At 46.2% G+C, this 16,497-nt stretch overlaps 1 protein-coding gene across 2 annotated transcripts in view; it reads right to left on the bottom strand.

Annotated features, from left to right (window-relative positions):
- The window catches only part of prex2 (phosphatidylinositol-3,4,5-trisphosphate-dependent Rac exchange factor 2), an 825,781-nt gene that overhangs the window by 690,311 nt on the left and 118,973 nt on the right, over positions 1 to 16,497 (bottom strand). For both annotated transcript variants that reach the window (XM_072467618.1, XM_072467617.1), the window contains exons 2-4: positions 9,999 to 10,070; positions 9,329 to 9,451; positions 7,637 to 7,741 (exon numbers count right to left, since the gene is read on the bottom strand). In XM_072467618.1, the coding sequence (XP_072323719.1) occupies positions 7,637 to 7,741; positions 9,329 to 9,451; positions 9,999 to 10,070 (300 nt within the window). The remainder of the gene's footprint in view (positions 1 to 7,636; positions 7,742 to 9,328; positions 9,452 to 9,998; positions 10,071 to 16,497) is intronic.

Here is a 16,497-nt window from a genome sequence, read left to right on the forward strand (position 1 = left end):
CAGCAATGTGGAGGCCAGCTCCACCGGGAAGCTCTGCAAAATTTCTGGCAAAATTTCGAACCTGCATGTATCTAAACATTTCCCCCTGCTCCAGCCCATACTTCGCTTCCAGCTCCTTCAATCCTGCAAACCGACCCCTAAGAAACAAATCTTTTAGTGTCTTAATCCCCTTCTCCTCCCATTTCCGAATATTTCCATCCCACTTCCTTGGCCCAAATCTGTGGTTCCCCCGAATCGGCATTTCCCTTGACTCTGCCCCCAACCCGAAGTGTTGGCGAAACTGCCTCCAAATTCTCAATGAACCTATTATTACCGGACTCTCTGAGTATTTCCCCGGGGCCATCGGGAGCGGCGCTGTTGCTAGTGCTTTCAATCCCGACCCCCTGCACAAACTCTCCTCCATTCTGACCAACTGGGAATCAACCCCTCTGACCCAGCTCCGCACCTTCTCAACATTCGCCGCTCAGTAGTAATACATCAGGTTCGGAAGACCCAAACCCCCTGCCTGCCTTCCCCTCTGTAGCAGCACCTTTCTAACTCTTCCCACCCCATATGAACAAAGTAATCTTTCCCTCAATCGCTCTGAAAAAAGCCTATGGCAGGAAAATCAGCAGGCATTGAAGAATAAACTGAAATCGCGGCAACACATTCATTTTAACCGCCTGTACCCAACCCGCCAGTGACAGAGGGAGACTGTCCCACCTTGCCAGATCAGCTTTCACTCTCCCCACCAAACTAGAAATGTTGTACCTGTGGAGCCCCCCCCCACTCCCAGGCAACCTGCACCCCCACGTACCTAAAGTGAGTCCCTGCTCTACGGAATGGCAGCTCCCCCGCCTCTGCCCCCATCTCGGCCGAGACACCACAAAATGCTCACTCTTGTCTTGATTTAGTTTGTACCCCGAGAAAGACCCAAACACTCGAAGCAGCTCCAATATTCCCCCTATCGACACACTCAGTTCCGACACGTATAACAGCAAGTCATCGGCATATAAGGACACCCTATGCTTTATCCACCCCCACCCCCCCACACTCGCACTATTCCTTTCCATACCCCCGAGCTTCTTAAAGCGATGGCCAACGGCTCAATCGCGAGTGCAAACAGCAGGGGGGGACATAAGACATAGGATGGTGGAGAGAAAAGTATTTCGAGCTGATGTTGTTTGTGCGGACACTCACCCTCGGCACCTTATATAGTAGCTTTACCCAGTTCACAAATCTTGGTCCAATACCGTGGGCAGCACGGTAGCATTGTGGATAGCACAATTGCTTCACAGCTCCAGGGTCCCAGGTTCGATTCCGGCTTGGGTCACTGTCTGTGCGGAGTCTGCACATCCTCCCCGTATGTGCGTGGGTTTCCTCTGGGTGCTCCGGTTTCCTCCCACAGTCCAAAGATGTGCAGGTTAGGTGGATTGGCCATGATAAATTGCCCTTCGTGTCCAAAATTGCCCTGGGGTGGGGTTGCTGGGTTATGGGGATAGGGTGGAGGTGTTGACCTTGGGTAGGGTGCTCTTTCCAAGAGCCGGTGCAGACTCGAATGGCCTCCTTCTGCACTGTAAATTCTATGATCTATGATCCCAAACCGCCCCAGAACTGCCATCAAGTACCCCCATTCTACCCGGTCAAACGCCTTCTCAGCATCCAATGCCACAACCACCTCTGTGTCCTTCCCCTCTGCCGGAGCCATAACAACGTTCAATACACTTCTAACGTTTGAACAGAGCTGCCTCCCTCTCACAAACCCCGTCTGATCTTCACCTATCACCTTCGGGAGGCACTCCTCCAGCCTGCCCACCAGTACCTTCGCCAGTACTTTTGTGCCCACATTCAAAAGTGGTATGAGCCTATACGACCCACACTCCGTCGGATCCTTGTCTAGCAACAGGGAAATCGATGCCTGCCCCAAGGTTTGTGGCAACACCCCCTTCCCTATCGCCTCTTCAAACATCCTCACCAACAGGGGTGCCAGCTTATCCTTGAATTTGTTATAATATTCCATGGAAATCCATCCGGCCCTGCCACCTTCCCCGCATGCATCCTCCCAATCGCATCTTTTATCTCCTGCTCCACTATCGCTCCTTCTCATGTACCCCTATACCCCTCCCCTAACCTCGGGTACTCCAACCCATCTAGAAATTCCCACGTCTCCCGGTCTCCCCCAGTGGCTCTGACCTGTACAACCACTCATAAAATTCCTCAAAGACCTTGTTAATCTGATCCAGAGCCACCACCAACTTCCCTGCTCTATCCCTCACCTGAACAATTTCCCTTACCGCTGCTTCCCTCCGGAGCTGACCTCGCCTTATCTCCATATTCATAAACTGCACCCCTTGCTCACCTCAGTTGGCGCACCACCTTCATGGTGGACAGTCGGTCGAAGCTCGCCTGTAGTTCCTTCCTCTTTTCCAACTTCGCTGGGTCCCCATCTTCTGCATAACTCCTATCTACCTCCAACATCTCATCTATTACCCTCTGCCGCTCCAACCTCTCCTCTTTGTCCACCCTGGCCTTAAACAAAATCACCTCACCCCTCACCACCGCCGTTTGAGCCTCCCAGACAACTGCCTTCGACACCTCACCCGTATAGTTCAAACCTACATATTCTTCAATTACCTTTCCAATTTTGTCACAGAACCTTTGGTTCCCCCAAAAGTCCCACATCTAATTTCCATCCTGGCCTCTGCGCTACCCTCTTCTCCAGTACCATATCCAGCCAATGCGGAGCATGATCTGACACTGCAATTGCCGAGTATTCCGACCCTTTAACCCCAGCCAGCAAAGCCTTCCCCAACACGAAAAAGTCGATCCGCGAGTATACCTTATGGACTGCTGAGAAAAAGAGTACCCCCATTCCCTCGGGTGCAGAAACCTCCAAGGGTCCACCCCTCCCATTTCCACCATTAGCCCACCCAACGCCTTCGCCCCCCCCCCCCCCCCCCCCCCCCACTGATGGGACCAGCGAGTGCGGCCGTGATCTGTCCAACCTTGGCTCCTGCACCAAGTTCCAGTCCCACCCCCACTATCAGTTCGTGTGTGTTCAAGTCGGGGATGGCCCCAAACACCTACTTTGCGAATCCCACATCGTCCCATTTGGGACCGTATACACTTAACAGCGCCATTAACCTCTCTCCAGCGCCCCTGTCACAATCACATATCTACCCCCCTGATCTGCCACCACCTTCTCCATCTGGAAGAGTACCCTTTTGCTGACCATTACCGCTATCCCTCGAGCCCTTCCATCAAATCCGGAGTGAAACACTTGGCTAACCCAGCCCTTTTTAAGTCTCACCTGGTCCTTCACCCTCAAATTAGTCTCCTGCAGCATTGCTACATCGGCTTTCAAACTTTTAAGATGCGCAAGCACCCTTGACCTCTTGGCCGGACCTCATAACCCCCTCACGTTCCATGTGACTATCCTAACTGGGGGTCTCTCATTCCCCCCACCCTTCTTATCCACCATCATCATGCCACCGGGCCCTGCCCCATGAGCCTGACCCGCCCCTATCCATTATTAGCATCAAACCCCTTCCCCCCACTCCCAAAACCCCCTACATTTCCTCTCGAAAAAACATCTCCCAGCATCAATCACGTTACCCTCAGCTTCGCCGGGTACACCATATCAAATCGCACCCCCTTTTTGTACAGTGCCGCCTTCACTCGCCCAAACGCCGCTCGTCTTTTTGCCAACTCCACGGTCAAGTCCTGGTAGATCCGAACTCCAGCACCGTCCCACTGCCCCTCGCGCTTCCGCTTCGCCCAGCTTAACACCTTCTCCTTCATGCAGTACTTATGGAAGCAGATAATTACTACTCTTGGCGGTTCATTCACTTTGGGCTTCGGCCTTAATGACCGATGAGCTCGGTCCAGCTCGTACCGCCCCCATCAACTCCGCCAACTTCTTAGCAAAGTACTCTGTTGGCCTTGGGCCCTCTGTCCCTTCGGGCAAGCCCACAATTCTCAGATTGTGCTGCTTCGAGCAGTTCTCCAAGTCCTCAAGCTTTGCTCGGAGTTCTCTGCTGACCTCCACCACCCTCCGCAGCTCGTCCCCCATTGAAGTGAACTGGTCGCTGTGCTGCGACACGGCCTCCTCCACTTCCTTCATCTTCTCGCCCAGCTCTCTCACCTCGGCCGATGTCTTTGCCACAGCTACTCTCACCGGGGCGATTGCCTCCTCCACCAATTACTTCAAAGCGACCGCCATCTCCTTTCTCAAAGCATCCATGTGCCTCGCAAACTGCTTTTCCAGCTCCACCGCCATCATCTCGGTCATCTTCTTCACCGTAAGTAGTGCGGCCCCACCATGCGGTCCGGCATCCGCCATCTTGTCAGCACTTTTGCTGGTCCTCTCATTCAACGGCGAGCCCGCGTTTCCTCCCTTCTTCGATGCTGCTTTTCGCATCTTTTAACGACTTATTATTTTTCCTTTTTTTTCCCACCCTTCTTTCCTTCTTCAATCTTTTTTTTAATAGAAAAACAAAAAGATCTTCCTTCAAAAAAAGAAAAAAAAAAACACTTTCATCAAGTTTCTTTAAAACTTCTTTATCTTCTTTCCTGTATTCCTCCAGAATTCTCCTGGGACTGGGCTTCAGTCTTCTTACAACATTCTAGGCGGGAGCCACCCGATGTGGAACATCTCACCTACATCACGCCCTGGCTTCGGGCCTGCCGCCTCGACATCCGTTTAGCTCTGTCCCCGCTGCTCCGACCTCCACCGCATTGGGCCCGACGCCTCAGCACCAGCCGCCGGGGTTCCTCGCCGGTTTTCAAACCGGCCCCGCTTGATGCCCGGGACAGCCCCAAAGGCCGACAATAATCGGGGGGGGGGGGGAGCGAAGAATTGGGGAAACCTCTGAAAGCGCCGCAAATAATGGCCACCGGTGGGAGCTCCTCTCGGTGCGGTCGAGCCGCTCGCAATCACCACTGGAAGTCTGACCAATTGCATTCCAAAGAGTCTGATTACTGCTATGTGAGAGGAGAAATTACTTACACATATAGTTTAACCAGTATATATTTGATAGACCAGAACTAAAGACCAGAACTAAAGATCATAGCTGGCAGTGCACTTGGCCCAACTATCTTGAACTGTTTCATCAATGACTTTCCCTGCATCCTAAGGTCCTAAGTGAGGATGTTCGCTGATGACTGCCCTGTTATGTTCTATTCCCAACTCCTCAGGTGCTGAAGCAATGTGTGCCTAGATGTAGCAAGGCCCAGATAACATTCAACCTTTAATCAACATTCTTCGGTCACCATTGACCAGAAACCTAACTGGACCAGCTGTGCCTGCAACAGAGATCAGAGGCTAGGAAGGCTGTGGCAACTAACCCATGCCCAACTCCCCAAATCTCTTCCACCATCTACAAGCACAAGTCAGGAGTGCAATGGAATATTCTCCATTTGCCTGGATGCAGTTATGCAGTTCCAACCACACTTAAGAAGCTCAACACCATCCAGGACAAAAAAGATCATTCAACTGACACCCCATCCGTCACTGGTGCACAGTGACTACAACACGTTCCATCTACAAGATGAATTATTGTAACTCACCAACAACTCTTCATTGGGAATACCCAAACCGCTACCACCTCAGAGGTCAAGGGCAGAAGGTGCATGAGAATTCCACCATCTACACGTTTCCCAAATTATAGCTATGTGGAAATATATATTTCATCATTGCTGAGCCTAAATCCTGGAACACCCTATCTAACAGCATTGTGGATGTATCTCTACTACATGGAGCACAGCAGTTCATAAAGGTGCCTCACTACCATTTTATGAAGGTCAATTAGGGATGGACAATAACCCACGTCCTGGGAACAAGTAAAAAGCAAAGTCTGAATGACTAAACCAGTGCATGGTGCAGTAATGTTTTTATGGAAAACAACATTACAAAAATAGGCCAATGTTGGTTTTCAATATTTGAGAAACCATAAAACAAGATTTGTGATGACAGCAACAAAAGAAAATCTAAATCATTGGCTTGCAGACAGTTCTGTACTCAGATTTGATAGGAAAATTCATGCAGTCTGGTCATCCAGAGACAGAGACAAGGGTCGGATTCTCCAACCCCGTGCCGGGTCGGAGAATCCCCGGGGGAACGCGAGAATCGCGGCCGACGCCAGTTTAACAATTCTCCCCTGCCGATTCTCGGGCGTCCGCGGGATCCCTGCCCCGCCGGTCGGGGGCCGTTGAAAGCCCCCCCCCCCCCCCCCGGGCGTGTCTCCGGGCCCCGACGGGCCGAGTGGCCACCGGGTTCCGCCGGTGTGGGTTACTCAGGTCCCACACGTTGGGTCCTGGAAGGTGTGTCTGCAGCGGCCGCCCTGGGGGGGGGGGGGGGGGGGGGGGGGGGGGGCGGAGGGGGAGATCTGACCCCGGAGGGGTCCCCCACGGCGGCCTGGCCTGCGATTGGGGCCTACCGAACGGCGGGCGGGCTGGTTCCGTGGGGGCCTATGTTCCTCTGCGCCGGGCCCCTGTAGGGCTCCGCCATATTGCCCGGGGGCCGACGCCGGCCGTTCCGAGCATGTGCGGAATCACAGTGGCCGTTCCGCACATGCGCAAACTCGCGCCCACTGGAGCTGCGGGGACCACTCCGGCGCCAATCTAGCCCCCTAGGAAGGGGAGCATTCCTCATTATCGGGGACGGTTGATGCCGGAGTGGTTGGTGCCGCTTTTCACGCTGGCGTGTGGGCATAGCCCCATTATTGGAGAATCCTGCCCAAGGTTTGGTGCACTGCTGGAGCACCAAAGACTTGAGGAAGAAAGGTTTTGATATATTATCATCTCACTTGATGTGTACTTACGTGTTTCCTGAAGATTCCTAGTCGCAAACTACCTCAGGTGCTACGCCTGAGAACAAACCAGTACCTATCTGCACCACAATGTCAATTAAATTAAACCTTTAAATAATTAATTCACTGTAATATATTAAGTGCTTGTTTTGATTTTTGGAACAATTTATTTTCTCTGCAAATATACAATGGTAATTATTGAGATCCATTAATGTACTAACCAATTTGCAAACTACTACAGTTGCTTTAAATCTGAAAAAAAGGAACTGTTAGGGACACTCGGCAGGTCAGACAGCATTTGTGAGAAAAACAAATGACTTGACGCTTCAGGTACAAACCCCTGGATGCTTCCTGTACAACCCTGTCACAGAACCTTTCCACTAATGTGTCACTGTACCACACTTCATGGCAGCCCTGATCCGAAGTTAATTGCAGTGCAATTAGAGAACTGTATCCAGTATATAATGTTGCTAAAGTTCGGCAACAGATCACTTGTCAGTCTCAGCAAGATGTTTATGATAATGAGTTCTTAAATGTAGATCATTTTGCATTCCCAAAATTACAAGTGCATAATTCAAGCACAGCGCAGTTGTTAGTTAAACGCCAACAGCAACCTACAGATTTACAGACTGATTTTAAGCTGGCTGACCTAGGTGGACAGGAAGACTTCCCTGCACCAATCTTCTCCACAACCACCCACTCACACCTCAAACACTTCATCTGAAAACCATATTTATCACTGAAGGGATGTTACTAGTCACACGGAAAAATGTTTAGTTTCTTTTTGGCTTTCAAATATTTTAACCAGATGCTTTCTTCAAATCTGAAAAAAATGAAGGAGAGCTTACCAGTAAAAAAGTCCGCACAGTCTGCATTTTATTCAGTTCCAATAGTAGCTTTTGAGCTTTTTCATGATTGCCGCAGTACTCATCATAAATAGAAAATCGATGTTTCTGTTTTCCCAAACGAGAAGTACAATAAGCAACTCTTTTGAATTATTGTTCAGTGGTGAAAAATTCAGAACATTTAGAATCTCTAACTATATCAAATTACAATCCAACAATTTTGCAGCATGATCCACTAATCCTTGTTCAATGATGAAGGACGTTTTGCAAGATTACCGTATGAAATATTTTTATTGCTGAAGGTGATGCAAATAGAATAAAATAGACAAAAGACATTTGTTCATGATAGCCAAGTAGCTTTGCCATTTTTGTCAATCTGATTTGTGGACTAATAAGGCCTGGGTTAACATCAAGTTTACATTTTATCCCCTCTAAACACCAGTTGCAAGTTGGGGAAAATGATCAGACCAGTCTAAAATGCGGCAGGTCTACAGCCCTCTAGTCAATTATTCTTGTATTCTGCTAATTAAACTATGAAATATGAACTAAAATGATGCCACTTTCATCTCAATTATAGTGCATCATTTGTATATCCTGGACAATTTTGACACAGCACACATTTGGGCCCTGTTTCCTCGAGAGATGCCTTTGCAATGGAGAGAAATATGGAAGGAAAAAGAGAGATAGCGCAAATAATTTGTTACTGCAAATGTTTTCTTTATCAATCAGTTATTAGTCAATTTAAAACATACATTGTCACTCCCTCATGCTTGCTTTAAGCAATATTTAGTCATCAAATCATATTTGGTTAGAGGGGAATTTCGCAATACTTTGTCATGAATGTAACATGCAACAAATCACTCAGCTCAGTGATAACACTTATGGGTCACATTATTTTTAAAGTCTATAAGGTGCTCTATAGGAATCTACAAAGAAAAAATATGGATTTTGGAATATAATTTATTTTCTGCTAGTATCATTGCTGATAAATGCAACCTGATAAAGAGAACAGTTCTGTACATTGTTTGTGTTAGCTCAGAAAAGTTACAATTAATTTTCCAGATGTAAAACGGTAATGTTTTCTTCCATACAAAGCTGCAAATATTTCCCATAGATTTTACCTAACACATCAATATCTACGAAATTGAATCAAAAATTATTTTTATATTATTTTCCTCAAACAAGTGGACATCTTGTGTCTTAGCAAGGGGGAAAACATGTTTCCTTCAGAGGATATTAGTAATGGTGGAGATATAGCTATGAGGATATGCAGCTTTTAATACTTCCATATCTCTGTCTCAGGGTGAAAGGTTGCAACTACAGTGTGGCTGAGTCTTAAAAAGCAGATGCCCAAATAAAGAGTGAATGTTATCTTTTAAGGATGCACGAAAATGCTACGTATGGAATTTTTATAGTTACACCGTGCAATCAACAACAGTTTTGAGATCTTTACATTTATCATGTGCTTCATAATTTATTACTGGATTTTTGGCAAAGAATATGAGTAATAATGATATTTATTATTCAAAATATGTTTTAGATACAATCATATATACAGAATGAAATAGAGACATTTTTGTGTTAATATTATTGCTTCTTACAATTAATTTATCTTCAATTGAAAACTAGATCTAACCAGTTAATCAATAACATATAAAAATATTGTAGTCAGTCAGTCCAGGCAGTGATACGTACAAACTGAAGAAAACATCTTCCCAATTCATGGTGGGCACTCGGTTCAGGAAGCAGACGCTCTTCAATCATACTCAGGAATTCTTTATGGACTACAAGAATGTCCTCAATGTTAGAAAACAACGTCTGAAAATAAATATCAAAAATCATATCATGCACAAAATCTGAGCTGTTGAAAATGTTAAAATTGTGTTATCAAATTTATATCGCTTCCCTTGAAGTCAGATTTCCAAAAAACCTAATTTCGCCTATCCACATTACCCCGCCGATTCCGTCATCCCACCAACACGTTTCTTCCCTTTCATCACTGAAAACAGTAGCAAATGCTAAGATATGATTCCACATGTCCCAAATGCTTTCCAGTACCACACTTGCCCCACCTTTGACCACAGAGGACACCATAACTTGGCTGAGTTTGTCTACACCCGCAACACATCTATTTATTTTCAGGGAACAGTGAAAAAATAGAACCAGAAAACTCAGCTCCCTACCCAAAAGGGCTACAGAAGACATGTTTAGAGTCTACACTACTACCTCACCTGTTCACTCGGCATTGATAATAGGAAAGCAACTTGGAACCTTCTAGATACATAGGATTTATGTGGTGCATTCATGATGGAATTAGCTCGAGAGCTGAATCCCCCCCTCCTATTCCATGTTGTACATTTCTTACCTTAACGGTCTCTTCAGTCACATTCTTGTCAACTCTAGAAGCAGCATGCTGGATCATTCGCTGCAGAAATGCCTGATAAAAATAGATATCTGTGTTACATTAACTTTGCGAGTGAGATAAATACTTTACTGTCTATCTTGTCAATCCTAACGGTAACACTATGATTGTAAGTGCAGACAAAGTATGCTCTGTGGAATAGGGTATATTATCTTCTACCTATTCATTTAGCAGAAAAGGTCATCATTAGTTTCAAGTGGAAAACTCAATGGAAGTAGATTTTTTGTCGAATAATAGCAAACAGAAAAACATATTCTAAATTTTAAATGGTTTCTTTCATCAATTCTATGCTGTTTCATGTTAAGATAAACCTAGCGCGTAACATTAGAGTCACCATTTATAATAATATAATATAATAATTGCTTATTGTCACAAGTAGGCTTCATTGATGTTATAGTGAAAAGCCCCTAGTCGGCACATTCCAGCGCCTGTTCGGGGAGGCAGGTACGGGAATTGAACCCGCGCTGCTGGCATTTTTCTGCATTACAAGCCAGCTATTTAGCCCACTGTGCTAAACCAGCCCCTCTCTGCAGCATTCTTCACTTGTACTGCATAGACTGGGGTTGCATCAAATACCATTGGGAGAATTCAATGGTACAGATTTAATTACTGCATCAAGTTCAGAATTTACTTTTACAGTTATAGCAAAGACAGTTACATATTAATAATTTGTTGTCCATTATAGTCATCAAAATACGACGGCATACACTGGAACACCAGATCTTAACTAAGGTTCCTTACTCTATGCAATTGATCCATTAAAAGAAGAAAAAAAATCTTTGAGCCCTTCTAATTCATTATGTTTTATCTATGCCATATTGCTGAAGTGCCCTCATCAGATCATAAATGATATTTTATATGATTGTGATTGTTTTGTTACTTGTGTGGTAGGTAACATGTGCTACTCAATCCTTGGTTAATGATGAGGTCTTCTGAATCTCGATGAATAACACTCAAACTTGTCCAGTAGTAACAAAAGGTTTATTGAGTAACTATAACAATAATTGCATGAGTTCTTTACTCTAACGTTGATACTTGTGATAAGGTTAACAAGATCTAACTACAGTAACTATACGTAACTTCACTAGCCATCTGAACTAGTCTGATATTGCCCTGTCACAGTGCACCCAAGAGATCGAGAGACCCAATGTGGTTGCTTTTTATACCCCTGTTGGTCCAGCCCTCTAGTGATCATGTGGTGCTACTGATTACACATTAACCCCGTGTGTACATGCACATATAGAGGTCACTACATCCCCCTTTTTTCATGTTACAGATTTTCTGTATGTTGTAAAGAAAATTGAACAAACATAATGGATGCAGTTTGCAAATGCATTACATAAAATCAATGAGTTAATCCATCAAATGTTAATACATTTAGTCTGTTAGGTTTTTTTTGTACAAGTTGTGATGATATTGATGATTATACAAAGCCAATTAATATTTATGAATCCAATCTTAATTTAAAAAATTTGAGAGTCCAAACTTTATGAATTTGTTCGGTTGAGTTGTTTTCTTCTTCTGTTGTTGAAGTGGTGATGTTGATGTCGTTATTTCTTTGTGAACGTCGTCTGTGTTCTTGTGTTTAAGTGACCATCAAGTCATCAATGAGATGTTCGCATGGTCGAATCACTTTGTTGTCTGATTTAGACTTTCTTTTTTTTTTCTCTATGCTTGTGGTAGCGATTCTGTGTTACGCCGTTGTCTGGCCTAGACTTTTTCCTGTGCTTGCGGTATTGATTCTGTATGTCATCTTTGTTTTCTGACCTGGACTTTTTCCGGTGCTTGCGGTATTGATCTCGTGTGTTATCTGCCTTGAATGCTGGTGTGCTTGCTTGTTCTGGAGCAGATGTGATTTTGTGAGAATCTTTGTCATGCCATGGCATGTTTGTCATCTTGTCAGTGTTTTGCAGTGTGCTGTGGCATTGTCCTTCATGTGCAGAATTGTACCATGTTGTACAGGTCGCTGTTTCATTGCTGTTGTTTCTGTCATTCGCCGGTTTGCGTCTTTTAGGGTAGTGCGCATGTGCGTCCTGGCTGGAATGCTCTCGCTCAAGATGGCTGCCAATCAAAAAGCGCTGTTGCATCGAGTGAGATACTGCCTCTGCCTCGTGGTGAGTATTCGTGCCGTTTTTACGGATTTTGTTTTCTAGATAATAATTCTGTCTTTCTAAAGACTCAAAGTATTGATTTTGTTTGTGTTCATAAGCAAGGCATTTTTGTATAGCGATATCTAATGTTAAATACTTTTTTTGTGAAAGTTCTTCCCTCAAATGTTTTTCAGATAGTCCATAAATTAGTTGATCCAATATCACAGCATCTCTGAAATCAGCATAATTACAGCCTTGCGCTAGTACCTGGAGGTCTGTAATAAAATCAGTGAAGGGCTCACCATTTCTCTGGCATCTATGACAAAAGAAAAATCTTTCCAGCATTTCACCAGACTGACTTTTATAGTGTTCTTCAAATTTTGCGATAATCACTTTAAATTTAGTTTTGTCTTCACCTTCCAAGAAATTAAAGGAGTTATAGATCTCTATAGCTTCATGTCCTGCTCTTCCGAGTAGTATTGCTATTTTCCTTTCTTCAGAGTGTTGCTAACTTTGCCTTAGTTTAATTGCTCTGTGTTATCACCTTTTGCTCTTGAGTCGCCAGGTATCTTTCTGATACCGCCACGTGGTTCAAGTCCGAGTAATGATCAATAATCCAATACACCGATTAGTAAGATTTAGATCAAAGCACATTTATTATACACAGTAATCACTACTCATGCATAATTTCTACGTCTAAGCTACTTGTACAGCTAACAGGCCAATACTTTACTTAGAACTGGCCCACCAGGTCAGGGAAATAAATGGCCTTTCATTCGGGTTCTGAGCCTGCGGGATTCGAAGTTGGTAAAGATTGGTAGCTAGGAGCGCCTATCTCGTAGCGAGCATTGAAGTAAGACTTACTGGATATCAGCGGCGGCTGGACCGGTCACTGTCAAGGGTTAGTTCGCGTTGCTGAGTAACCCGGTCAAGAAATTAGCTCCAATTAAATATTTTAAAGATTGAAGCCATTGTCTTTTGTCTGTTCTGCAACCAACAATTTTAACTCTCTCCATGGTCACTTTCTGACACTGAACTAGACGGTTTGCAAACCTTGGCAACTTTTTGACTCTCAAATGAGCTTCTGATGCCATTACCACTCCATCACTTAAACCACCTACTTTCACCTCTGCAACAGCACACCCGGTCTCCACCCTTGCTTCAGTTCACCTACTGCTGACCCCCTCACCTATGTCTTTGCTGTCTTTAGTCTTGCATTTTCAAATGCACTCCTGGCTGGTCTCCCACCTTCCACCTTTTATTAACTTGAGCTCTTCAAAACTCGGATCTGGTATGCTCATGCACCAGAACCTAATCCCTGCCAGCCGACATTAGCTCCCAGTCCGCTCATGCTTAGATATTCAATTTTGCTGTCTAGTTTGCAAATAGTTCCATGGCCTCAAATCTCCCTAACTCTTGAGTTTCATCAGCCACACATCTCTCCAAGATATTTTTGCTATTCTAATTCTGCCCTCTTGTGTATCACCGGGTTGAATCACTCCATCATCGGAAAGCATGCCTTCCCCTCCTTAAAACTATTCGCCTCTCTACCTGTCACTTAACGTCCTTATGAAGCTTGTTAAACCATCGTCTCCGCTCAAGTTGTCCTAACATCTTAAATTTTGTTTGATAACCCTCCTGAGAAGTCCTCTAGAACATTTCACTACTTTAAAGGCACAATTGTTACAATCGGTATGACTGTTAATGTTTAAAGAGACAGTTGAACAACTAGTGATCACCTGAAAGAAATTACAGCACAAGGTTCCATGATTTAAAACAAATTTGATTTTACTGTACAAGAAATATATAAAGCAAGCACTGTCACTTGGTAGTACAGAACTAGAGTATTACTGATAAAAAGATACATGCTGCCAGAACTTTTCATCTTGCAATAATCAGGACAGGCTCAAGAATGCCAAATTTCATTTTATATTGCATGAGAAAAGGTTGCTACTTGGTTGGCAAGTCAACTCTGATTAGTCGAGGCATGGAGAATGCACCAGGGATGTATAATCCTGCATGCTTTTGTTTAACTCAGAAATGGCACAATGTTGGCAGAGGACAGGTTTCTCCATATGACGACATGTAGCTTCTAGCAAAAATAAGTGAGCCACATTGTGACTCTGACTGTTTATCTTAAATTGGTTGTCAATGTAATTCTTAGCACACTCCGAATTGTTCAGCAAGTACGGGTCAATCATTGAATCACATCTAATGTTAGACAAGGGCTCGAGTTCTCCGGCCATTTGCTGGCAGTGGTATTCCCTGGTCCAACCGGCAGAGCACACCCACTCATGGGTTTCCAATGGTGTGGTGTGGCTTCAATGGGAGCTGCGAACAATGTATCTCTCCCCCGCACTGCTAAAAAATGCGCAGCTGAGGCAGCCAGAGAATCTTGACCATGACGTCTGACTTTTGACAAGCACAGTCTGGCTAAGTACAATCAGCACTCTGTCTATTGCCAACAGCTGAAGGAAATTATGTTTGATGCGATCCACCAATCATTGGCACATACGGCCTACGTATCTGGCATCACACTAGCACTGAAATTCATATATACCATATTACTCATTTGTGTGTGTGGTGAACCACTGTAATAGGGGATGTAAGGTAGGACCTGCACTACAGGTTCGCCAGTAATTCCTGCTGGCTGGCTCCGCCCAGGGAGAACTGTATAAATATGCATGACCTCCAGTGCCCTGCCATTTCGCCAGCTGCAGCAGGAGGCCTCGCATCTGACTGTAATAAAGCCACAGTTGTACCCAACTTTAGTCTTTGTGCAATTGATCGTGCATCAATTTATTACAGTCAGATTTTCCACAGAATGGATATCAGAATTAAGCCCGATCACCTGCAGCTGGATCCGCACTCGCCTGACGCCAGAAAAGACTTTACTCACTGGCTAGCATGTTTTGAGGCCTACATCAAGGCTGCGGACCCAGAGCCGACAGAGGCTCAGAAGATAAACGTCCTGCACTCCAGACTGAGCTCCAGCGTGTTCCCGTTGATCCAAGATGCCACGAATTACACAAAAGCAATGGAACTCCTTTCGGAACACTACGCGCAGAAGGCGAACACGCTCTTCGCCAGGCATGTACTCGCCACCCGCTCGCAACTACCTGGTGAGTCCATCGAATACTTCTGGTGCGCCCTAATTCCACTCGTCCGGGACTGTGACTGACCGTTACGGCCGCCGAACACGCAAATCTCCTCATGCGTGATGCCTTCGTGCCTTTCGTCAGACCGCATCCGAGAACGATTGCTGGAAGGGGCCACGCTCGAACTGGCGGAGACGAAAACCATGGCGCTCTCCATGACGGTCGCATCCTGTAATGTACAATCGTACCCCTCCCACTGCGCTGCCCATCTTCTACTCCTTCCTACCCCTCCTGGACCCCGCCGACGTGCTCCTCAGCCGGGGCCCTGCCTTCCCAATACGCCCGCGCCACACGCCGATCCACACACCCCGGGGGTCCCCGCTGCTACTTCTGCGGTCAGCAGAAGCACCCTTGCCAACACTGCCCGGCCCGCACTGCAGTTTGTAAAGCCTGCAATAAAAAGGGCCACTTCGCGGCGGTGTGCCAGGCCCGCGCAGTCGCTGCGATCGCGCCCGCTATCGCCCCCTCCCCCACGCCAGACGCACAATGGGAGCCGCCATCTTCTCCTCCCGGGTCCATGTGTGACCAATGGGCGCCGCCATCTTGTCCCCCTTCGGCCACGTGCGCCCTATGGGCGCCGCCATCTTGTCCCGACCCCGCAATGTGCGCACCATGGGCGCCGCCATCTTGCCCCCCACAGGGTCTCCGGACATCCCAACACCGGAACCGCCCACGCTCGCCACCTGAAGCATCCAATGGCTACCCGCAGCTCGCTTCGATGACGCTGGACCAATCTCGCCCACACAACCTGGCCACCGTGTCGACGACGGTTAAAATCAACGGCCACGCGACCTCGTGCCTGCTGGACTCTGGGAGCACCGAAAGCTTCATTCACCCAGATACGGTAAGGCGCTGCTCCCTCGCGGTCCACTCTGCCAATCAAAGGATCTCCCTAGCCTCCGGATGCCACTCCGTCCCGATCCGAGGCTTCGTACAGTCACCCTCACTGTCCAGGGCGTAGAATTTAGTAACTTCCGCCTCTATGTCCTTCCTAATCTCTGCGCTGCACTCCTGTTGGGCCTGGACTTCCAGTGCAACCTCCAGAGGCTCACCCTCAAATTCGGCGGGCTCTTACCCCCCCCCTTACCGTTTGTGCTGTATTATTAGAATATATTTCAGTCGCTCAAATACTAAAATAATGTCACATTTAGCCAATTTGTTGTAATCTTACCATATTTTTTCAAAGTGTCAGGC

Source organism: Scyliorhinus torazame, chromosome 11 (assembly GCF_047496885.1).
Source record: "Scyliorhinus torazame isolate Kashiwa2021f chromosome 11, sScyTor2.1, whole genome shotgun sequence".
Taxonomy (NCBI): Eukaryota; Metazoa; Chordata; class Chondrichthyes; order Carcharhiniformes; family Scyliorhinidae; genus Scyliorhinus; species Scyliorhinus torazame.